Source organism: Chanodichthys erythropterus, chromosome 13, assembly GCF_024489055.1.
Source record: "Chanodichthys erythropterus isolate Z2021 chromosome 13, ASM2448905v1, whole genome shotgun sequence".
Taxonomy (NCBI): Eukaryota; Metazoa; Chordata; class Actinopteri; order Cypriniformes; family Xenocyprididae; genus Chanodichthys; species Chanodichthys erythropterus.
The window spans coordinates 22,298,503-22,317,725 of NC_090233.1; the positions used below are offsets into that span (position 1 = coordinate 22,298,503).

Sequence of the window (19,223 nt, forward strand, 5' to 3'; positions counted from 1 at the left end):
CCACCCGTACTCCCCCGCAGAAAGCCTGGGGATCGGGGCGACCCACACAGCAGAAGCCTTCCAAGGGTGAAGCAGACCTGCGGGCCGTGATTATCGTGAAATATCTGACACCCGCTCCCCTTCGGTGCCCTCAGGGGACCGTTATGCTAACCCTGCCACCCAGTGTGCGTCAGGGCCCAGCGGTCTCCACCAACCCTCCAAGGAGGGCCAGTCATAACTTGATTCGATTGTTTTCTGCAGGTGCACCGCTTCAGAGCATCGAATCAAGTGCTCAAAGAACACCAGAGGCCAGTCTCGAGAGACTGGTTCCCTTAGTAGATTTTATGGCAGAATGGAAACTTCTACCGAATATATCGAAATGGGTGCTGCTCATTATAGAAAAGGGTTACAGAATTCAGTTCGGGTCTTGCCCGCCCAGATTCAACGCGGTCCCACAGTGGTGACCCCCGAGCAGTCTCTGGTTATGGAACAAGAGGTTATGACACTCTTGTGAAAAGGAGCTATAGAAAGGGTTCCTCCTCCCAGCAAGTTGTCAGGCTTCTCCAGCCGCTACTTCATTGTTCCAAAGAAGGATGGGTGACTACATCCTATCATAGAATTACGTGTGCTAAATCGCTCAATACAGAAGCTTAAATTCAAGATGCTTACACTCAAACAGATTATCCCACAGATCAGGTCCGAGGACTGGTTTGTGGCGATAGACCTGAAAGATGCATACTTTCATGTGTCCATCCATCCTTCTCGCAGGAAGTTCCTCATGTTTGCTTTTGGGGGTGAAGCTTACCAATACAGGGTTCTTCCGTTCGGCCTGTTATTATCACCCCGCACATTCACGAAGTGCGTGGATGCAGCTCTGGCTCCACTGAGACTCCAGGGCATCCTCATGTATCGTACTGAATTATATCGATGATTGGTTGATTCTAGCTTAATTAGAGCAACTACTGTATCGAGATGCTGCTTCCTCCCAGACCTGTGAGACCACCATGTGTTGGTCCGCACGGTCAACATTTCAGTGGTCTCATACATAAACCATCAGGGGGTCTGGGGTGGAAACTATGGGCTATGGGTTCATAGACGCTGGTGTCCCAACTGAGGTTGTGGAGACCATCCTTAACTCCAGAGCTCCCTCCACGAGGAAGCAGTATTCCTATAAATGGAATTTATTTTCTACTTGGTGTAGACAAAATAATACAGACCCTGTCCACTCTCCTATAAGCTTCGTGCTAAGATTCCTCCAAGAAAAGTTCTCGGAGGGCTTATCTCCTTCAACCTTGAAGGTTTATATTGCGGCTATCTCAGCCTATCATGCTCCTCTTGAGGGGGATTCCTTGGTTGGACGAGACCCCCTCGTTACATGCTTCTTCCGTGGTACACTGAGGTTGAGGCCTCCAGTGTGCACAAGGGTTCCGGCCTGGGACTTGGCTGTGGTATTGCAAGGGTTAGTCGAGGCTCCCTTCGAACCACTAGAGGAGGTTCCAGAAAAGTTCCTCATTTTGAAAACTATTTTCCTACTTGCTATCACTTCTCTGAAGAGGATAGGAGACTTACAAGCACATTCAGTTGCTCCATCTTACCTGGAATTTGTCCCAGGAATGGTGAAGGCATTCCTTCATGCTAGACCTGGCTATGTGCCAAAGGTCCCCACCAATGTCCTAGGTCCCATTGTGCTCCAGGCCTTCTGTCCTCCTTCCTTTGAGACTTCGGATCAGGAAAAACTGAATCTGCTGTGCCCAGTGATGGCTTTGGATGCGTATGTCCACAGAGCTGCCCTGTGGCGAAAGTCAGATCAATTATTTGTCTGCTATGGGTCCCCTAAGAAAGAGGATGAGCAAGTGGGTGGTCAAGGCCATCTCACTTGCATATGAAGCGACCGGACAGCCTTCTCCATTGAATGTCCGTGCCCATTCTACCAGGGGTATGGCGGCATCAAAGGCTTTGATGTCTGGTATTTCCATTAATGATATCTGTGATGCAGCTGGATGGTCATACCAGCACACATTTATCAGGTTTTATAACCTTGATGTTGGCTCCACTCCGGGGTCTTCTATTCTGTCAAGTTAACATTGGCAAGTACTTGAAGCTACGGCACAGTTGGGATTGCGTTCCCAATGCGTTATACGCAGCATCGACAGTTCCCACGAAAGGGAACGTCTCAGGTTACAGATGTAACCCTGGTTCCCTGAGTAGGGAACGAGACGCTGCGTTTCCTGCCATACCCCCAGCATACTTGCGAGTGCTTGCTTCAGACTTGTCCCAGAAGCTAGCGATCTCTGCCTCCGGGTATGCTTTATAGTTTCCTGGTCCGTGACGTCACCCGCCTCTGACGTCTCGCTCTGCGATTGGTTAGATACATGAGTGCTTCAATGACGTTATCACGCAGAAGGTTCCCAATGCGTTATACGCAGCATCTCGTTCTCTACTCAGGGAACCAGGGTTACATCTGTAACCTGAGACGTTCTCCATTTCAGAACACCAGAGAAAACATACCCTTAGTTTTTTCATCTCATTTTCTATGGCCCTCATTTTTCATTTGTCAAAAGGTAATAATAATTTATCATTGTGAAAGCAGGCATTTTATGTCAAAACCAACATGTTTTTATTCCATTGATGTAGAATGTGAAGAAAATGTATTCCAAAAACTATTCATGTGCTTTTTGACATTGGACACGTTACATGGAGATTAAACCTTCATTCACATGCAAGAATTTATATTTTACAATTAGCACCTTTCCACAATTTAGTTCTAACACATTTGTCTGTCATGGTTAGAAAAAAAGACTCGCGACGATACTAGTCTAAAAACTTAGGTTACATTTTGAATTTGAATGCGTGACCATAATGTTTTACTGCAAAGTGTCCAGCAGGGGGCGCTGCTACACCGAATAATATTTTATTGCAGAGCTACAAGATCATCTGAACTGAAAAAAATGTAAAGTGGTGTCTGATATTTTTCTCTGCTGATTTAAAGCTTTAATGGTTTTGAATTTAGAGCTAAATGTTTGCGTAAAAGTCGTGATTGAGAGATGCTCACTGTGTGATGATATGTGGGTAGGGACAAGTGTCACACGTGTTTTAAAATAAACAGTTGTAGCATAGCCTACTACTTTTCGGTCTCTAAAATATGTAATTAACCAATGCAGAGTTTAAAACAAATAATCGGTCTTTGTCAGGTGACGTCACACTCGTGAAAATAGAAGTGCATTATGGGTGTCGCCACCATTTGTGAGGTATCCAAACAATCTCTGTATCGGTGCAGAGTTGTTTCTTCTTTGGCTTCTTTTCATTGTAAAAATGGCACACTTTTGTTGTGTGAAAAGCTGCAATAATATGTCCCACGATAGAAAATGTCAAAAACTTTACTACGAGATTAGATTTAGTCGGTTTCCTACTTGAAAAAAGGCTGTACGGAGAGTATGTAGAGGCAGTAACAGAGGCGCCGGATTACATGGGTTGCCGCGGTGAGACGCAAAACATCACTTTCGTCAAGATATCTCCATTCACGTATGCTACATTTTCTACATTTTCACAAAGGTGAGTTAGAGATTTCTGTTTTCTAAAGTAGCAAACGTTATAGCAACGCATTGTTTTGGATTTTATGTGCTATGAAACAATAGTCAATTTAAACTGAATCCCTTTACTTGAATATGTCTAGGCCTAATTTTTTTTTTATTCTTAATTTTGCTAAGGCATTTTTATTTGATATACTTAAGGTACGACATTTTTGCTCTGTATCCATATGCTGATTCTAATTTTCTGACTACTTTTCACAGCTGTGGTCTTATGTTATGTAGCTAAAAACCTTCTGATTTCATTGCAGATCAGCCTGCTTAAAGATTATGGAGACTGACCCCAACTGGACACCATCCCTCCCTACATTAAGGCCACATCAGCATTAAACACAGGCTGTGTCTCAATCAGCTCCCTAGTTCAGTAGTTCAGTAGTTAGGGTGAGATGCACACACAGACACTAAGGAAAAACAATGCAGTCAGCTACTTGGGTAAAGTTGGTTTTATATTCGCACATTCAGACTTCTGATAAATTCAGACTTTCCAATAAATATGCAATAAATTAACGTTTGTGAATTTTAAGCAGTGACGTGATATTGACAACCGACGATTGTCAACTTACAACATTTTTCACAGTCGATCAAAACAGGCAAGTATTGTTTAATGGCATATTTACTTGTGAATGTCCACAGAATGTCCAATGTAGTGTGATTAACAAGGCTATTGAATACGGATGTCCGAATGTGTGAATATAAAACCAACTTTACCCAAGTCAGTCAGCTGACACTATCGTCCATCAGGCTGGAGAAAGTGATCATCTTCACACTGAGAAGATGCAGGAGGCTGGAGGAGATGGTGATCTGCATGCGCAGAAGTAAACCGACTTGATATGTACAGGATGTCTGATGCTTGTTTTGGATGATGATGTTAATGTACTATACGTGTCTGCCAAACCTGGGAACCTTTATGGCGTTATTACAATTTTTTTTTTTTTTTTGGTGCCTCTGATTCCAGACGCAACAAATACAAATTTCAAATGCTTCTGTGAACCTTAATGTACCTCAGATTTGATCTGCCTACACAACACTTCTCATGTTTCCCCTGAGACAGAACATTCAATGAAACTGTTGTTTCATATGTGTCATATGCAAACCTGAAGCTTTCAGCTGTATGGGCAGACAGATGATTTGCACAGAAATATGTCTCCTTTGTTTAAATCCAGAGTAGCAGAGATTATTGACTGTTTTGAGATTTTCACAGAGAAACCATCCAATCTGACAACGCATGTTTGAATCTTTTGTAGAATTGTAGTCTAAAAATGTGCTGATGCTTTATCCAGTCCTGCATGAACAATGAAGCATGTATAATTAAAATTTTCATGGTGATTTGTAGATTTATTTTATGAGTTCACAGGTATATGCACTTATAGTATTAACAGGATAATTACTAATATACACAATCTGTAAACCAGATATTTAACTTGCACGACATATCTTTGTTTTTATTATTATTAAGGCCTTTTGAAAAAAAAAAAAGACCCATAATGTCATTGACCCAGACAGCACAGAGGTAGATGGAGGACAATAATTTACAAATTATTTTGGCTCTAAAAGGTATACTATATCAGAATGTACTATAATAAAATACACTATTAAATTCTACATACATCTCTGATGATGCCTTGTTTATTGGAACAATGTTTATTGTGTTATACATTGGTTTAATGCAATAAAGAAAAAAATGCATGAAAAAAGGGGTAGTATTAGTTCAAAATTCTTCCTGATCACAACACTAAACCATCCTTAATCAGGCACTTATGATATACAGTTAACACGACATCATTATCATTATCTACTGTGTTATCGCAGTCCTTCCTTCAGAATATAAATAAATCCTGCACCCAGCCATTAGTGAAATGTTGTGGGTTTCGAGATATTTATAGTTTTTAAATTGTTCACTAGTATATGTGTTTATACCATAAACAAGATAGTTTACAATATTTAAGTATGATGATTTAGGTAGCAATGCGGGGTCAGCAGCAGTCAGTTCGTACAGATTTATGTTATGAATGGATGAAAATTTCTCCAAATAACGGTTTCTGGCATCTTTGGTGAGTTTATCGCGATATGACATTTTAACTTTTTTCTTGTGCTTCTTCATTTTTGAGAGTTATTTGCTTGTTATCTCAACTCGCGTAATCTCTTTCATTCACACAGTCAGCAGGGATACCACAAATATGGCGCCGCGGTGACGTCACACACAACAAAATCACGTGTCTTGACAAAAGGCTTGTTCGACTTGATGCAGCGCCGCAAAGACCGATCGGCGGCTGACTTGAAGCAGTGCATGCCGGTTAGAAATTTTGTCCGACTTGATACAGCGCCGACGCCACGTGACTGTGACGTATGCCATCAAAGTACCGCGAGAGCGATTCGAGAGTAGCCGGAGAACTCAGCCAGCGCAGCTTCTGAAGAGCGGCTGCACAGGTTCTGATGACGACACAACTGATCCACGATTGGCTGGATTCACTGATGACACCGATGACGTGCGTTTCAAGTTTATTGAAATTCTCAGACTTCAGTTTCAGAAATTCTCATATGGACTTTTAAATCAGTTCAATACGTTTTTATGTCGTCTTCATCTTATAAATCATATTTATTAAATATTGTTTTACTGTATTTACTTTATTGTTAATATAGAGTTTGTGTATGTTTATTTTGCATGACTTTCTTTTTTATACAGACCTTTTACAGTATTCAGCAACCTATTCAAATGAGCATTTTTAATAACTAAAATGTTAATCTTAAAAACATACAATCTAATGTGGTCATAAATGTATGCTCCTATACAAATGATACATAATACATTATGTTCCTCCATTTGTTTGGTTTCTTCATATTCTCTAGTTTATTTTGCTGTGTTTATACTTCACCTGCATGTGGTTAGCAAACTGCTAACAACTTGCTGTAACTTCAACTTAACAACTTGACAACATTCTGTTCATTTTCAAATAGTTGGTCTAAATCACAATATAAATCCAACAGAATTGTGCTTTTCTGTATATGAAAATCAATGGTGTTATGTTTAAAATGTTAAAAAGAGCTCAGCTGGAGGGTACTGTAAATCTTGTTGCTGAAACCTTCTTAAAAAACACATACCCACCAGGGAATTTTTTTATAGGTTACTTTTATAATTTTGTATTAGCAGAAACACCTATGTCATACTGCTAAAGTATATATCCAATATGTTATCTTGTTTTGGAAGACACCCTTCCAAAACACCACTTATACACACATCTTAAACGCGTGTTAATACCATTAATACATAGAGTTACTTAATCACTAAATCATGAAAACAATGGAAGTCACTGATACAAATGTTGAGCCAAAACTGAAAGTGGACTTAAAATGGTAATTGCAATTGTTGCTAACTATAAGTAATGAATGGAACAGGTGTTGGCTATGGTCCCATGGTTCCTTAGGATATATAAAGAACCTGCATTACCCTGTGTAACACACAACAAAATGGACAACGTAACCATTAATGTGTTAGACAGCAAAGGCAATGTTGTCATGCTAACGGTTTCCAAGGACATTGCTGAAAGGATGCAAAATGGTAAGTAAACCACATGACTGTGAAATAATTACAAGTCACCAATGATTTGTGCAAGTGTTTTATTTATCATTTATTCCCCCAGATCAAATGTTCCTTTCCTCTGTCATGGAGAAAGTATCAGCTGTTGAAACAAAAGGTACACATTTACTTAATGAACAAGAATATACAGGAAATAATTCTTGAGTGACACTGACCACATCTCCAAACAGCTCTCCTCAGTGGCCCAGCTTGTGCTGCAAAGCTTCTCCAACCTCCTATTCCATGTCCCACTACCTCCACTAGGTCGCCGGCACCCCTAAACCTCAGTTTTGTGAAACCACCATCCACCAGCCAGTGCCCCATTACTACCACTAGGCCCCCTGTACCTCCTCCACCATCCACCAGCCAGTGTCCCATTACTACCACTAGGCCCCCTGTACTACTTACCTCCACTGTCAAGGACCCACCACCTTCCACTCTGCAACCTGGTGCAGTGTGTGGAAACCCTTCAGCATCCATTCAACCTTCATCCCCTTCCTTCCAGTCAGACAGGCATGAATCTCAAGGTATTGCATCAAATACTGTAAGGAAGATAAATGGCAATACTGTTGTTAAATTACATAATTTTCTTTGTTGATCTATTTCTCTCCTTATCCCCTCCATTTTACAGAAATAACACATACAATGACACTATTTCTACTGGACCTTACAAAAACTCATCAGCACCTTTATTTTCGGAACAAAATGGCATTCTATAAAAAAATACAAAACTTATTCTCACTAAAGGGCTACAACTTGTCAAGTGAGAAAATTCGAAAAAAAGCTAGCAAACATGTTAACTACTTATAAGAGAGTGAAAGACAGGCGCCGTGCAACTGGGGAAGGGAAGATCACCTGGGAGTACTATACAGTAAGTTGAAGACTGCTTTACTTTGTTTCTGAAATAACATTGTCATGTGTTACAAGACTGAAACATTGGTCATTTTCATTTTACATCCACCCCCACCAGCTAATGGATGAGTTATTTGGGTCATCGGGGATCGGTACTGCACCACCTGGCACCATTCACTCCACACCTCTGGGTTTGGAAGAGACCTCTTCCACAAGCAGGCCCACAACGTCTTCTCTTCAAGACCAGCCGGTAGGTGCTAGTATGGATGAACAGCCAGGAACTGCTACCATACAAAATGCAAACATCACAAGAAGGCAAAGACGACCACAACCCTTACAATTCCTGGACGCTTATGAAGAGCATGCAGAGAGAAGGACTGCTGTGCTTGAGTCCCTGGTAAGGCCAGATCTGGAGAGATGGCGGCGACTTAAGGAGAGGCGGAGAAGGTCCTTCGAAAAAAAGATGGTGACCAGCTTGGGAACAATTGTGGAGGAGCTAAAAAAATGGGGAAAAGACAAGAGCAAATTATGCATCTATTACAGAACCCACATGAACCCCAATAAAATTATAATCTAAAGATGTTATCTCTTTTGATTTACACCTTTCCCCAAAATGTCCTATGTTTTTTTTTCCCCAAATAACAATTTCTAATGACAAACTAATTTTGTTCAATAAAACAAATTTCTTTATTTCAACACAAAAATCTGTTTGTTTGTTTTATCATTTTTTGAATATTTCTGAACATTCAAATCTTTACTTTTCATCTTTTGTTTTGTATGTTAACTATACACATACAAGTTAGATCTGGCCACAAATCTGGTCTCTATAATGACATGCATTAGTGTTGTGGGGTTGCTGGGGGTATGGTTCATCATCAACACCATCACTTACCACAACTACTTGATCACTGGGCTCTAAACAAAGATTATGCAAAATGCAGCAGGCTGAGACTGCTGAGCTGATATTAGAAATGCTTCTCATTTGCAGGTAATGGAGCCTCCTAAACTTAGATTTTAGAATGCCAAATGCATGCTCAATGACCACGCGAGCTGCATTGAGCTTTCTGTTAAAATATCTTTGCCTAGCAGACAAGTGGCCATTGTCTCTATAAGGCCTCATAAGTTGAGGCAACAAAGGGTAGGCAGAATCCCCAATTATGTGCATTCCCTGTGGAACAAGTGAATGAGGATCTTCTTCAAGAACACGACAAACTTCTGTGAATCGAAATGCTCTGGCATCATGCCAACTCCCAGGGTGACCCACACTAATGTGACAGAAGCGCCGCTGACTGTCACAAAACCCAGTTAAATTTACAGAATAAAACTGTTTCCTATTCATGTATGCTAGGGGATTATCACAGTGGGGTCTCATTATAGGAATGTGACACCCATCTACTGCACATACAGTGTTGGGGAAACCTGCTGTGTCAAACCCTAACTTTGACATCTTCAGCCTTTGACCTCTGGGCCAGGATATGTGGTGGGCCATGTATGTGTTAATATTGTAACAAAACTCATGGAGATGCTTGGCAAGAGTGGATTTTGACATGTTAAATCTATCTGCCACCCCACGATATGACTCCTGATTCACCAATGTCCAAAGGCAGGCAAGAACACTGTTCGTGAGTGGCAGTTTGGTCTGTTGTAAATTCATATACACAGGACCAAGGGTAGTGATGACATCCTGCAAAGGTAGAAAAATAGGTAATCAAGACAACATGCTAACACTTGTAATAGTTCAATGAATTTTATATTAACCAGTCCAGTACAAACCTCCACTTGTTCTCTGGAAAGCCTGAAATGACTTCTGAATTCTGAGAGACTGTAGAGAGGGACAACATCCTCCACAAAATTCTCTATTCTTGGAACCATTCTATATAAGAACAAGAGGAATTGTACTCACTATATACAGTACATGTAGCCTACCTGAACACACATGTAACATTAGTCAAACATTTATTATCAGTGTTTTATGTTGAATAGGTATTTTAATTAAATAATTAGTCTATACAGAAGTGTTAAAATTTGAGTAAAACTCAATTATTTATCTGTCAGAATGAGTCATTCTCTCTAATTAAACCAAAATAATAACAATTATTGTTAAAAGGCAAGCAACAAGAGCTATTGATTACAAAAAACACCCATTACATCATTGCAAAGACTTTAGACTTTCGATACAGTATTTTTATTCAACATATAATTTTCCAATTCTAGGTATAGGTCTAGTAACTTTAAAGCTAAATTGATAATGTGTCTATAATTTGTTTAAAAATATACTTTTTACATTTAACCTTTACTCACCTTCGTTGCTCATCGTGCTCAATGTATTGCAAAAATAATGGATTTTCTATTGCTTCCAGCTCGTCTGCGATCAAGTAAGCAAACGCCACGTGATCTGCCATGACTGACGTAATTGCAGCAAACTACGGGAGCCACAGCGTGTCCGACTTCACGTCTCCGTTTTCAGCTCCTCCCCGCCTGCACGCGGCTAATCTCGCCGATCGGTTACATCCAGCCGCAGCCGATGTCGAACACACCTAACGACTTGGTGCCACGTGGGTTTTAAACCCAGAGAAAGGTCTAAGTATGAACAAAAATATTGCTTATTGTTTCATGCAGCAATGATAATAGATTATATTTATTTCTTAAAAAAAAAAAAAAAAAAAAAACGTAATCTGTTTAACAGCTGTTGCTGATTAGTGGGTCTTTTGTTATGACCACTAACTGCCACTCAGATAAATACATTTCCTAATAATAATTAATCACCCAACAACAATTTAATGATACAGCATTCAAATATAAGCCTACTTATATATTTGTGCACATACGCTGATGACACAGAACTCTGTTGCCATCATGTGGGCTTGTAGCAAAGTACAACTCATTGAGCTTACTTAAAAAAAAACAAAAAAAACAAGCAGTCCTATTCAGACTGTCTTTAAACATTAAAGCTGACTGGTTTAGTCTCAAAATTAACATTGGTGTACAGCGTAAATTTATAGTCTTTGGATTGGCAGTCAATAAATGAATAAACATTGCCACACAAGTTCTTAATTTTTTTTATTTTTATTTTTTTTTCTTAGTTTAGAACATAAAACAGTATTGTGGATCTTACCACATACACTATGTATTCACATAATACACCATACAGCTACAAGGAGAGAGACCAAACAAAAGATAACACTTTTTACATACTGCATACTCAACATGAAAAATAGAACCAAGAACAATCTTTAACTCATAAAGGAATGTAGCTGCCAGTTTTTATCTTTCTTTCTTTTTCTTTTTTTTTTTTTTTTTTTTTTTTTTTTAGACATTTTGTCCTTTTGATGTTTAAAACTGGGCATGATTTATACTCATAACTGTGAGTGCTGAGAGAGGGGGCAGAGTATTGTGTGTGTGTGTGTGTTTGAGTGTTGTGTTTGTGTGTGTTTGTATGCGTTTGTGTGACATTGTGGCCAAAGGGTAGATGTGAGTAAAGAAAAAGAATGAGTATATTCAATAAAATGACAAAATGTATAAAATTTCAGAATGGGTGAAAACACATTTCTGGGCAGTTTAGGTAGCACCAGAATATTAAATTAACAGTCTATTCACATCAAAAGCATGAGAGTACCTATTCCTCCACCTGCCATCATGCTCTTCAAGTACCATTTCAATTATTTATGGTGATGGCTAAAAAGGGAAACTGGAGCAGTTGGAGTGCTTTTTTATTTATTTATTTTTTTTTAAAAACTGCGACCATCAGAAGTGTTTCAGAAATAACCATGTAAAAAGATTTAAAAATGATCAGCACCATATAGGTTTCCTCTCAAATACTCTCAAAACGAGTTCAAATGTCAATTTAAGAGCCCAAGAACTGCAGCAACAGTGTTTGCCGAGAGTCATTTCCACAGTGAACACTAGGGGGTAGCACCATGGTTCAAAAGCCATTTAGGGTGAATGAAATTGCAGTATTGAAACTCAGCTTTTTTTCTTAACTTCAGGGGCAAGTCTCACATCTCCGAGAACAAGTGACAATCTAGATAATATAATGTCAGTGCAGGCTCAGAATTCTGTAAAACTTACCCCACACAATATTTAATAAAAAAAAAAATAATAATAATAATAAAAAAAAAAAAAAAAAAAAAAAAAAAAATCAGCATTACATGATCTACCTGGAGATTTAAACTGAAAGCGGTCACATTTCAAACTGCAAGTTTAAACCTGATATTCTTTTCGGTTCTATGGGCAATTTTCATGTAAAAGTGATGTACTTCCACTCCCTTTCAAAACAAAAGTCCTGAATCCTTGCGAACTATATTAGTCAACATGTTCACATTTTTTTTTTCTTTGTTCTCCAATAGTTTATGGTATACAGAGGTGGATCGGATGCAGGGGAAGGAAGCCGGTGACGATGGTAGTACAGAGGTATTGGTGTAAGTACAGTACTCACGAAAGGAAGGACAGCAGTATCTTGAGTAGACCGACAAAGCATCCTGCTTTGTGGCCTGTTGTTGACGGCTTGACATACAAACAACTGAAGACTAAAAATTCAGGAATCATTCATGATTAGGCCATCATCCCTCACCAGTTAAATAATCTTACCTAAATATTTAACTATTTACATTTCTATCTCTCCCAATAAAATTCCTTTAAAACAAAAACTAGGTTTCAAGTTGTCAATAATCCGTTCTTATTTTTTTTCCTCCTCATTAAAATCAAGATTAAAAGTGCTTTTATAAAATCCTCTCTTCAATATTTACAATTTCTCTAAAATGAATAAACCCAAAAATAAAAATGACAGCAATCACAATAACAATAATCATCATCATTATCATATTAATAAATAATAATAAAAAAGTAGGTACGAATGTGGATGTAGGCAGCAAGCCTGCAGACTGTAGCGCCCGTGTGTTTGTAGCATGTTGCGACTGGGACCAGTGTCTGTACAACATGAGGTAAAGAGCTTTAGGACCACTTAATGAGCACCAGGATCTCTCCTCTGTGAGTGTCAAGCATCTTACAGCCCTGTGTAAACCAGCGGTAGCCCTGCATTGCATGAAGCTCACAGACAGGCATTCACACTGGCACACATACATTCTAACCAGCGTGCATGTTTAGGAATCCATACAAAAATGCACACACACACGCATTGTGTACTTATACATACACTTGCACAAACAACTGAGCTGAAACTGTATGCATTGCCATTCAGCACCATAAATTCCAGGTGTGGGTGATCTCTCAGGGCAAAAAGAGAGAAGAGGGCTGTTTACAATGAGAGGGGCAACTTTACAAGAGCATAAAATATTCATAGTAGCACCAACTCCATGAAATGTGCTCTGTCTGTTAGGCTGGTGGGTTTTCCCAGCAGTGGGTAAGAAAATATCCCCAAAATAATAACTTGGAATAAAATCATCATCACAATTGGGTAACTACAGATAAATCGGGACATGGAAGACATGGTCAGTTAACACAGGGCCAATTGTGTTGGGAATACATCCATAAAACCAATTATTCGACACTAAAGGGAACCAGTTAGGAAAGTCCCCCTTTAGCGTGAACCCTGTGCAGATCTTTTTGGACAGTCTGCTGACTGAAACCAACCAGATCCACTGACGTTTCAAATCTATAGATACTCATCTGTAGTGACAATTTTGCAGCAAGTCACTTTTCTGAAATACTGATTTCTTGCCTACTTTAGCTGAAAGTCTTTGCACTACAGTCAATTTGAACATATCTAGGGTAAATCAAGCAGAGACTGCAGAATTTCAAGCCAATCAGAATTGGCCGATGATTTTAGAATTCCCTGTTTGAGCCGTGTCTGGATTGTTCAGTCTATGTGGAAATCACAAGCTTAAGACCCAAGGTGGGTTATCTGTAGCTCTTTAGGGCGGTTTTATGTAGGTGGATTTTTGCTAGCACTATCAGCACCTTAGAGAACTTAGTCTAAAAATGTTGCATGGGAAGTGAAGAATGGCCAATGAAACTGCAGGCAAATGAGTCAGCACCAATCAGGTGACATGATGGAAGGTTGAGCCAATTACTGGGACTGGGAGGTCCCTGTCACTGAACATGACTGACATCTGCTGCTAAAGAGCACCCAGGTCCAGCACCTGCCTCGATATTGTGAGAGCAAAATTAGAGACACTTGAGAAGAAGCACCATTTGAAGGGATGAGAGACTTTACAGATTTCATTAGAGTGGCACCAAACAGAAAGGCCCAAGCTTGTGTCTGGCCCTCTCTTTCTTGTGCATGTGTTCAGTGACTAGTGCAATATAGAGCAAATGCTCTATAGTTGCCTTAATGCAGTCACATAAATGTGACTTGCAATGATGTGAAGGCGCTTCATTAATATAGAGATTGGTGGGGTTGGGAGGCGAAAAGCGCGACAATAAAATGCTGTATAGCTTGTTCTCATGTTCATAATGAACAAGCGAGAATGAAGAAAGGAAGTCCCTCTTAGTCAAAAGGGGAAACAAAAATCATAATATTAATAAAAATGATGAGAAAAACAATAACATTAAAATAAAAAATAGTCATCTTCATAATATAATAACAATACCTGTAATATCAACGTTGACAGTAACAATAGCAATTGTAATAATATTGATAATAGAGCAATAATAATTAGGATCATCAAATTCACTTAAGGAGGGGTAGCTATGGAAATCCCTCTCACGTTGGAGAGAGCAAGAGCACCATAGACAGCATGTCCGTTTGGGGAGCTCCCAAACTGCTGCCAAAATTTGAGGTAAAAGAAAAAAAGTGAAAAAGTGCCCCTTCCTCTATTATCCCTCCCTTGTGGTGGCCTGAGAGAGGTGTTAGAGCTAGAAGAGGGGAAGTAAATGGTAATGGTGTAAGATTCATGATCCTTATCATTTCTATTCCCATCTCTGGCTCTAGGGGGCAACAGTTTACAACAGTTCACACAAATCGACTGTAAGGACCAGTGAGCTGTGTGGACGGGTAAGGTGAAACTGTGACTATGGTGGTGGTATGCTGTGTGGGTGCCATTCGTGTCATCACACCGTCTCGTTTGTCCTTGGTTTGTCCAGGGGATGGGCTTGCTGATCCAGCTGCCCATTTGCGCTTTTTCCCATAGGCCTTAATATCTTCCTGTGAGAGACCCAAAAGAGCTGCTTCTTGTTGCCGCTGTCGTGCTCGCTCGGCCAGGAGTTTCATCTTGGATTCCCACAAAGCCAGACCGTGGCTGGGCTGGTTCAGGTTCTTGTGCTGGTAGAAGACCAGGGATATGCGGCTTGGGTGAGAACGGTCAGGCTTTTTAAGTGGCGTGGTGGCATGGAGCTCCCGACGGGCACACTCAATCAAGATAGAGCCATGAGCAGGGGCCACGGCAACTCCTCCAATGTTGGGATCCAAGAAGTTGTGTTCACTGTCCGACCACACCTCTTCCTCTTCAGGATCACGTTCACTCTGGGTCTCTGCCTCACTGTCCCAACAGGCCTGACCATTTGACCTTTGCAGTGCATCAGGAAACAAGCGTCCCTCAGGTGCCGGAGATGGTGTGCTGCCTGCTGCTGATGCACCACCAGATTTCCAGGCTTTCTCCTGGAGTCCCAGAGGTGCAGAGCCACAATTCCCACCTGCCTGGGAAAGCATTTTATCAGGGAAAGCACCAGCAGGGTTGCCTTGCCTGATACCACCAGTGCCGTAACCCATGGGACCGTAAGGACTCCATGCTTTAGGTTGTGGACTAGGGGCAGGGCTACCCCACTGTCTTGGGGTGGATGGGTGTGGAGAGGGTGCAGGTGATGGACCGCCTTTTAAGGATGGGGACGGAGAAGGGGCAGGGGATGACATTAGAGTGTTAGGGCAGGGATAGGAATTCCACTGTTGCTTCTGTGGATACTGAGGGTGTTCATGTTGGTGTGGGTGTTGCTGGTGGAGCCTCTGCTTATCTGGAGTGAAGGGAGAATTAGTTGGACCAGTTCTGATGTTTGCATCCCAGCCTTTAGAGACTATGCTGCCATTTGGTTTGTGCTCAGGCCAGCCGTCAGGATTTGGTGTGGTACTGGGCGTGCTAGGGCAGCTCTGAGCTTGCCCATTTGATCTGCCATCATATAGTGGCACATCCATGGGCTCCTGCTTGATAATAGGTGTTGAGCGGTGGGTCTGCTCAAGTGACAATGATGGAGTATGGCTGGGTGGAACAGGAGACTGCGAAACCTCAGAAGGGTGTGGGTAGCCTTGAATGGATGCATCAGCCATTTGTTGCTGTGACTGCCCAGGACGGCTGGGATAGGCCTGAGCCAGTTTGGCTTGGAGACAGTGAACATCTGGCTTTTGTTCAAATGGTGTGGAAGAGGGATCTCCAGCTTTTGGCCAGACACCTTTATCATATCCCAAGAGCTCAGGAGGAAAAAGTGCACTAGGAGGGTAGTTGTAATAACCATATCGTATTTCTTGGAGGTTAGGGTGAAAGCCGTTGATTGGGCTCTGTGCAGGAGGTTGGCTGTTGGTAGGGATGCAACCTCTTGCATAGTTACCAGGGTAGGAGAACGGACTGCTCATGCTGTGGGGATCAGGGGTTGTCTTGCCGTTCCCTAGTGCTGGGTAGCCATGTATGGCTCCATTGAAGGGCTGGAAATGGTTGACAGGCTCTTTTTTGATGGTTGGTTTCACCTCTTGTTTTGGAATAGCTAGATAACAGATAAACAAGAAAACATTATATTTTAAATGTATACTTTATAGTTACTGAGTGTTAGTTTTAGAGCTTAAATTCAAAACCATCAACTGGAATGGCAAATTCCATTCAAATAATAACAGAACTGTGTCCAGCATCTCTAAAATACTCCCACTTCAGCAAAATCAATGGTTTATCATTTACTTTGAACAACCATTAATTTACAGAACTCCCTTCGAATTGGAATTTTACATAAACTACTTTATGTATATAGAGGTAAACTGATATTTAACCACTGACCTTTATTGCCTTGCTGAGGATGGGGTGACTCCACGTGGTGCATCTCCATTTTGACAGTCTTCTCTGGGGTTTCTGCAAGCTGCAATTTCCTGTTCTTCTTCTCTGATGCTGCCTTTTTGGCCTCCAGCCGACGTTGTCGGCAGGATTTAGCAGGTTCTGGAAGTTTTCTAACCTCTCGCCGGAAGTTAGAAAGCACCTGGATGGCTCCTGTTTGCATTTTGAGACGCTGGTTCTCCTCACTACCAAATTCATCGGTTGTAGAGATTTTGTAGAGTGGAAGCACATGCAGCTGCTCATCTTCTGGAATTGTGCCCACTGTGCGATTGTCCTCTTTTGTAAGAGTGCACACCTAGAAGTAACAAAATATGGAAGTGTAAGGCTAAAGTAAATAGCAACTACTTCCACCATAGGGTGCATCTAATACCTACTGCCAATTGTACATAAAAATGTACAAAACACAAATCTAAACTCGACAAGTGAATCATTTTTATTTAATTTATTTTTACAGGACTAATTCACTATGCATATACTGTACATTAGTACTCCATGCAGTGATTACAGTACAGCCCTAGCTAGAACTTACATAAAAATTAAGTAAAACATCTATATATAGATAAAAATGTACACATAAGTGAAAATGAAAAATGTACCACAGTGCAGCCATTGTGGAGGTTATGCTGGTCTTTGTGAGCATGGGCACAGAAATCCATGCATGCAGTGACTCCTGAAAATGGCCGTCCTTCCTTCAAGCCCAACCGACAGTCTGAAGCAATGTTCTCATTTAAACACTGAGTAACACACACAAAAATATTGTAAATAAATAAATTTTTAGTTTATTTTTTTCACACTTCCTGATTTCGTAATTCACTGTATAAATATAAAGTTCTAAAATATTAAAAGCATAAACTTTTTGAACACTTGAAACCCTACCAAACCAATTACCAGAAAAGCTGTTTGAATGGTTCACAGTTCATACCATTCAGGCACATTAAATCAGTGTAGTGTGACTACACTGACTATTTCTAATAGTCAAACAAACCTGGTTACTGTAGGCCTGGGGAGCCAGCCGCTTGTATATAGGTGCCACATGTGTGGCCAAGTTTTGGAAGTTATCCCTGAGATCGTCCTCCTGTACAAAAAAACAAAAAAATAAAAATAAAAACCCTTGGCTGTTTTTATTGGGCTTATAAAAACAACCACCAATTACATTAAAGTATTATTTTCACCTTCTTTATGTGCAACTAACCTCTTTGGGGTGGTCTCCCTGAAGTCTGAACTTGCGAGGGTTTTTGCTTCGAGCATACTTGCATCCATTGAAGTACATGCTCCAGGAGCAGCCAAAAGAGAAGGAAGCTCCACAGGTATCTGGGTCCTTCCCTTGGCATGCACAGGTTCGACTGCAAAAGGCACCCACCATGAATTGAATTAGTAATCACTATAAACTCTTACAATAGATGACATACTCTGGGGCTTTTCTTTAAATAATGCTTGATTACAGTACTGCCTTGTGTGATTAAACTGAATTTGTGATGTAAGAGCTCTGCAATATCAGTCAATAATGTGATTTGCATAAACACTTATTTCATTATTTTACAATGACTCTAAAAACAGTCTAGAAAATGCTGTTAAACTGCTTATAATGTCCCTAATATAATCAAAGGAATGATTCAGAAATTGTCCTTAGGTCAACAAGTAAATCAGTAAAATTTTGACAGTAAATCATCCAATATAACTCCACCAGATGGTTGATCGATGCACGTGTGATATAACATGGATACTTCATCAGGTCCAACTTTAATCATTAAACAAATATAGTCCACCCAAATTTCCTGTGACCTCTTTACTACAGCACTCGAAGACACAAAAGACAAAAAAAAAAAAAACATAAAACATATCAGTTGTGTTCAAAACTCACTCGTCATTGAGTCCACAGCGGCGGCTGGTGGGGTTGCCATATTTAATGATGGTTTCTGTGAGTTCTCTGTATAGTTTATCTCCCAGAGCACGGGGCACGCCTTCCCAGGCCAAGATGACAACAACAATAACAGTATTGGCACAGTGGTGCCCAGGCCGTTGCTTCACAACACATAACAATTTCTCCTTCTCACTGCTGCGACGAATCACCTACAGAGAGAACGATGAAGACATATGGTAGATGCTAATCTGTAGGTGCGTTTACAGCAAGAAGACAGAAAATGTATGTAAACTTGTAAATTATTTTCCCACTCAGGCAGGGTTACAATGTAAAGAAATGATTCAAAGAAACGTCTTTGACTGCTATGTCATGTCTTGTGATGTTTG

At 40.5% G+C, this 19,223-nt stretch overlaps 2 protein-coding genes across 6 annotated transcripts in view; both read right to left on the minus strand.

The window, feature by feature from the left end:
• Positions 1-6,561: 6,561 nt before the first annotated feature.
• Positions 6,562-10,463, minus strand: LOC137034397 (uncharacterized). 4 transcript variants are annotated; one of them, XR_010896937.1, is made up of 6 exons: positions 10,294-10,463; positions 9,766-9,865; positions 9,584-9,676; positions 8,331-8,488; positions 7,549-7,682; positions 6,562-7,243 (listed from the first exon to the last, which is right to left on the minus strand). XR_010896937.1 is itself a non-coding variant. In XM_067407276.1 (5 exons), the coding sequence occupies exons 1-5, from the start codon at positions 10,392-10,394 to the stop codon at positions 7,676-7,678; spliced, it is 459 nt and encodes a 152-aa protein (XP_067263377.1). In that variant the 5' UTR covers positions 10,395-10,463; the 3' UTR covers positions 7,158-7,675. The 4 variants fall into 4 exon arrangements, 2 of the variants coding, with proteins under 2 accessions (XP_067263377.1, XP_067263376.1); XM_067407276.1 differs by having other exon boundaries at positions 7,158-7,682; XR_010896938.1 differs by having other exon boundaries at positions 7,164-7,682; positions 8,108-8,488.
• Positions 10,464-11,253: 790 nt separating this feature from the next.
• tet3 (tet methylcytosine dioxygenase 3) overlaps positions 11,254-19,223 on the minus strand; it is a 50,288-nt gene continuing 42,318 nt past the window's right edge. For both annotated transcript variants that reach the window (XM_067406620.1, XM_067406621.1), the window contains 6 exons: positions 18,838-19,046; positions 18,169-18,319; positions 17,962-18,051; positions 17,573-17,710; positions 16,923-17,271; positions 11,254-16,638 (listed from right to left, as the gene is read on the minus strand). In XM_067406620.1, coding sequence (XP_067262721.1) covers positions 14,903-16,638; positions 16,923-17,271; positions 17,573-17,710; positions 17,962-18,051; positions 18,169-18,319; positions 18,838-19,046 — 2,673 coding nt within the window. In that variant the 3' untranslated portion in view covers positions 11,254-14,902. The remainder of the gene's footprint in view (positions 16,639-16,922; positions 17,272-17,572; positions 17,711-17,961; positions 18,052-18,168; positions 18,320-18,837; positions 19,047-19,223) is intronic.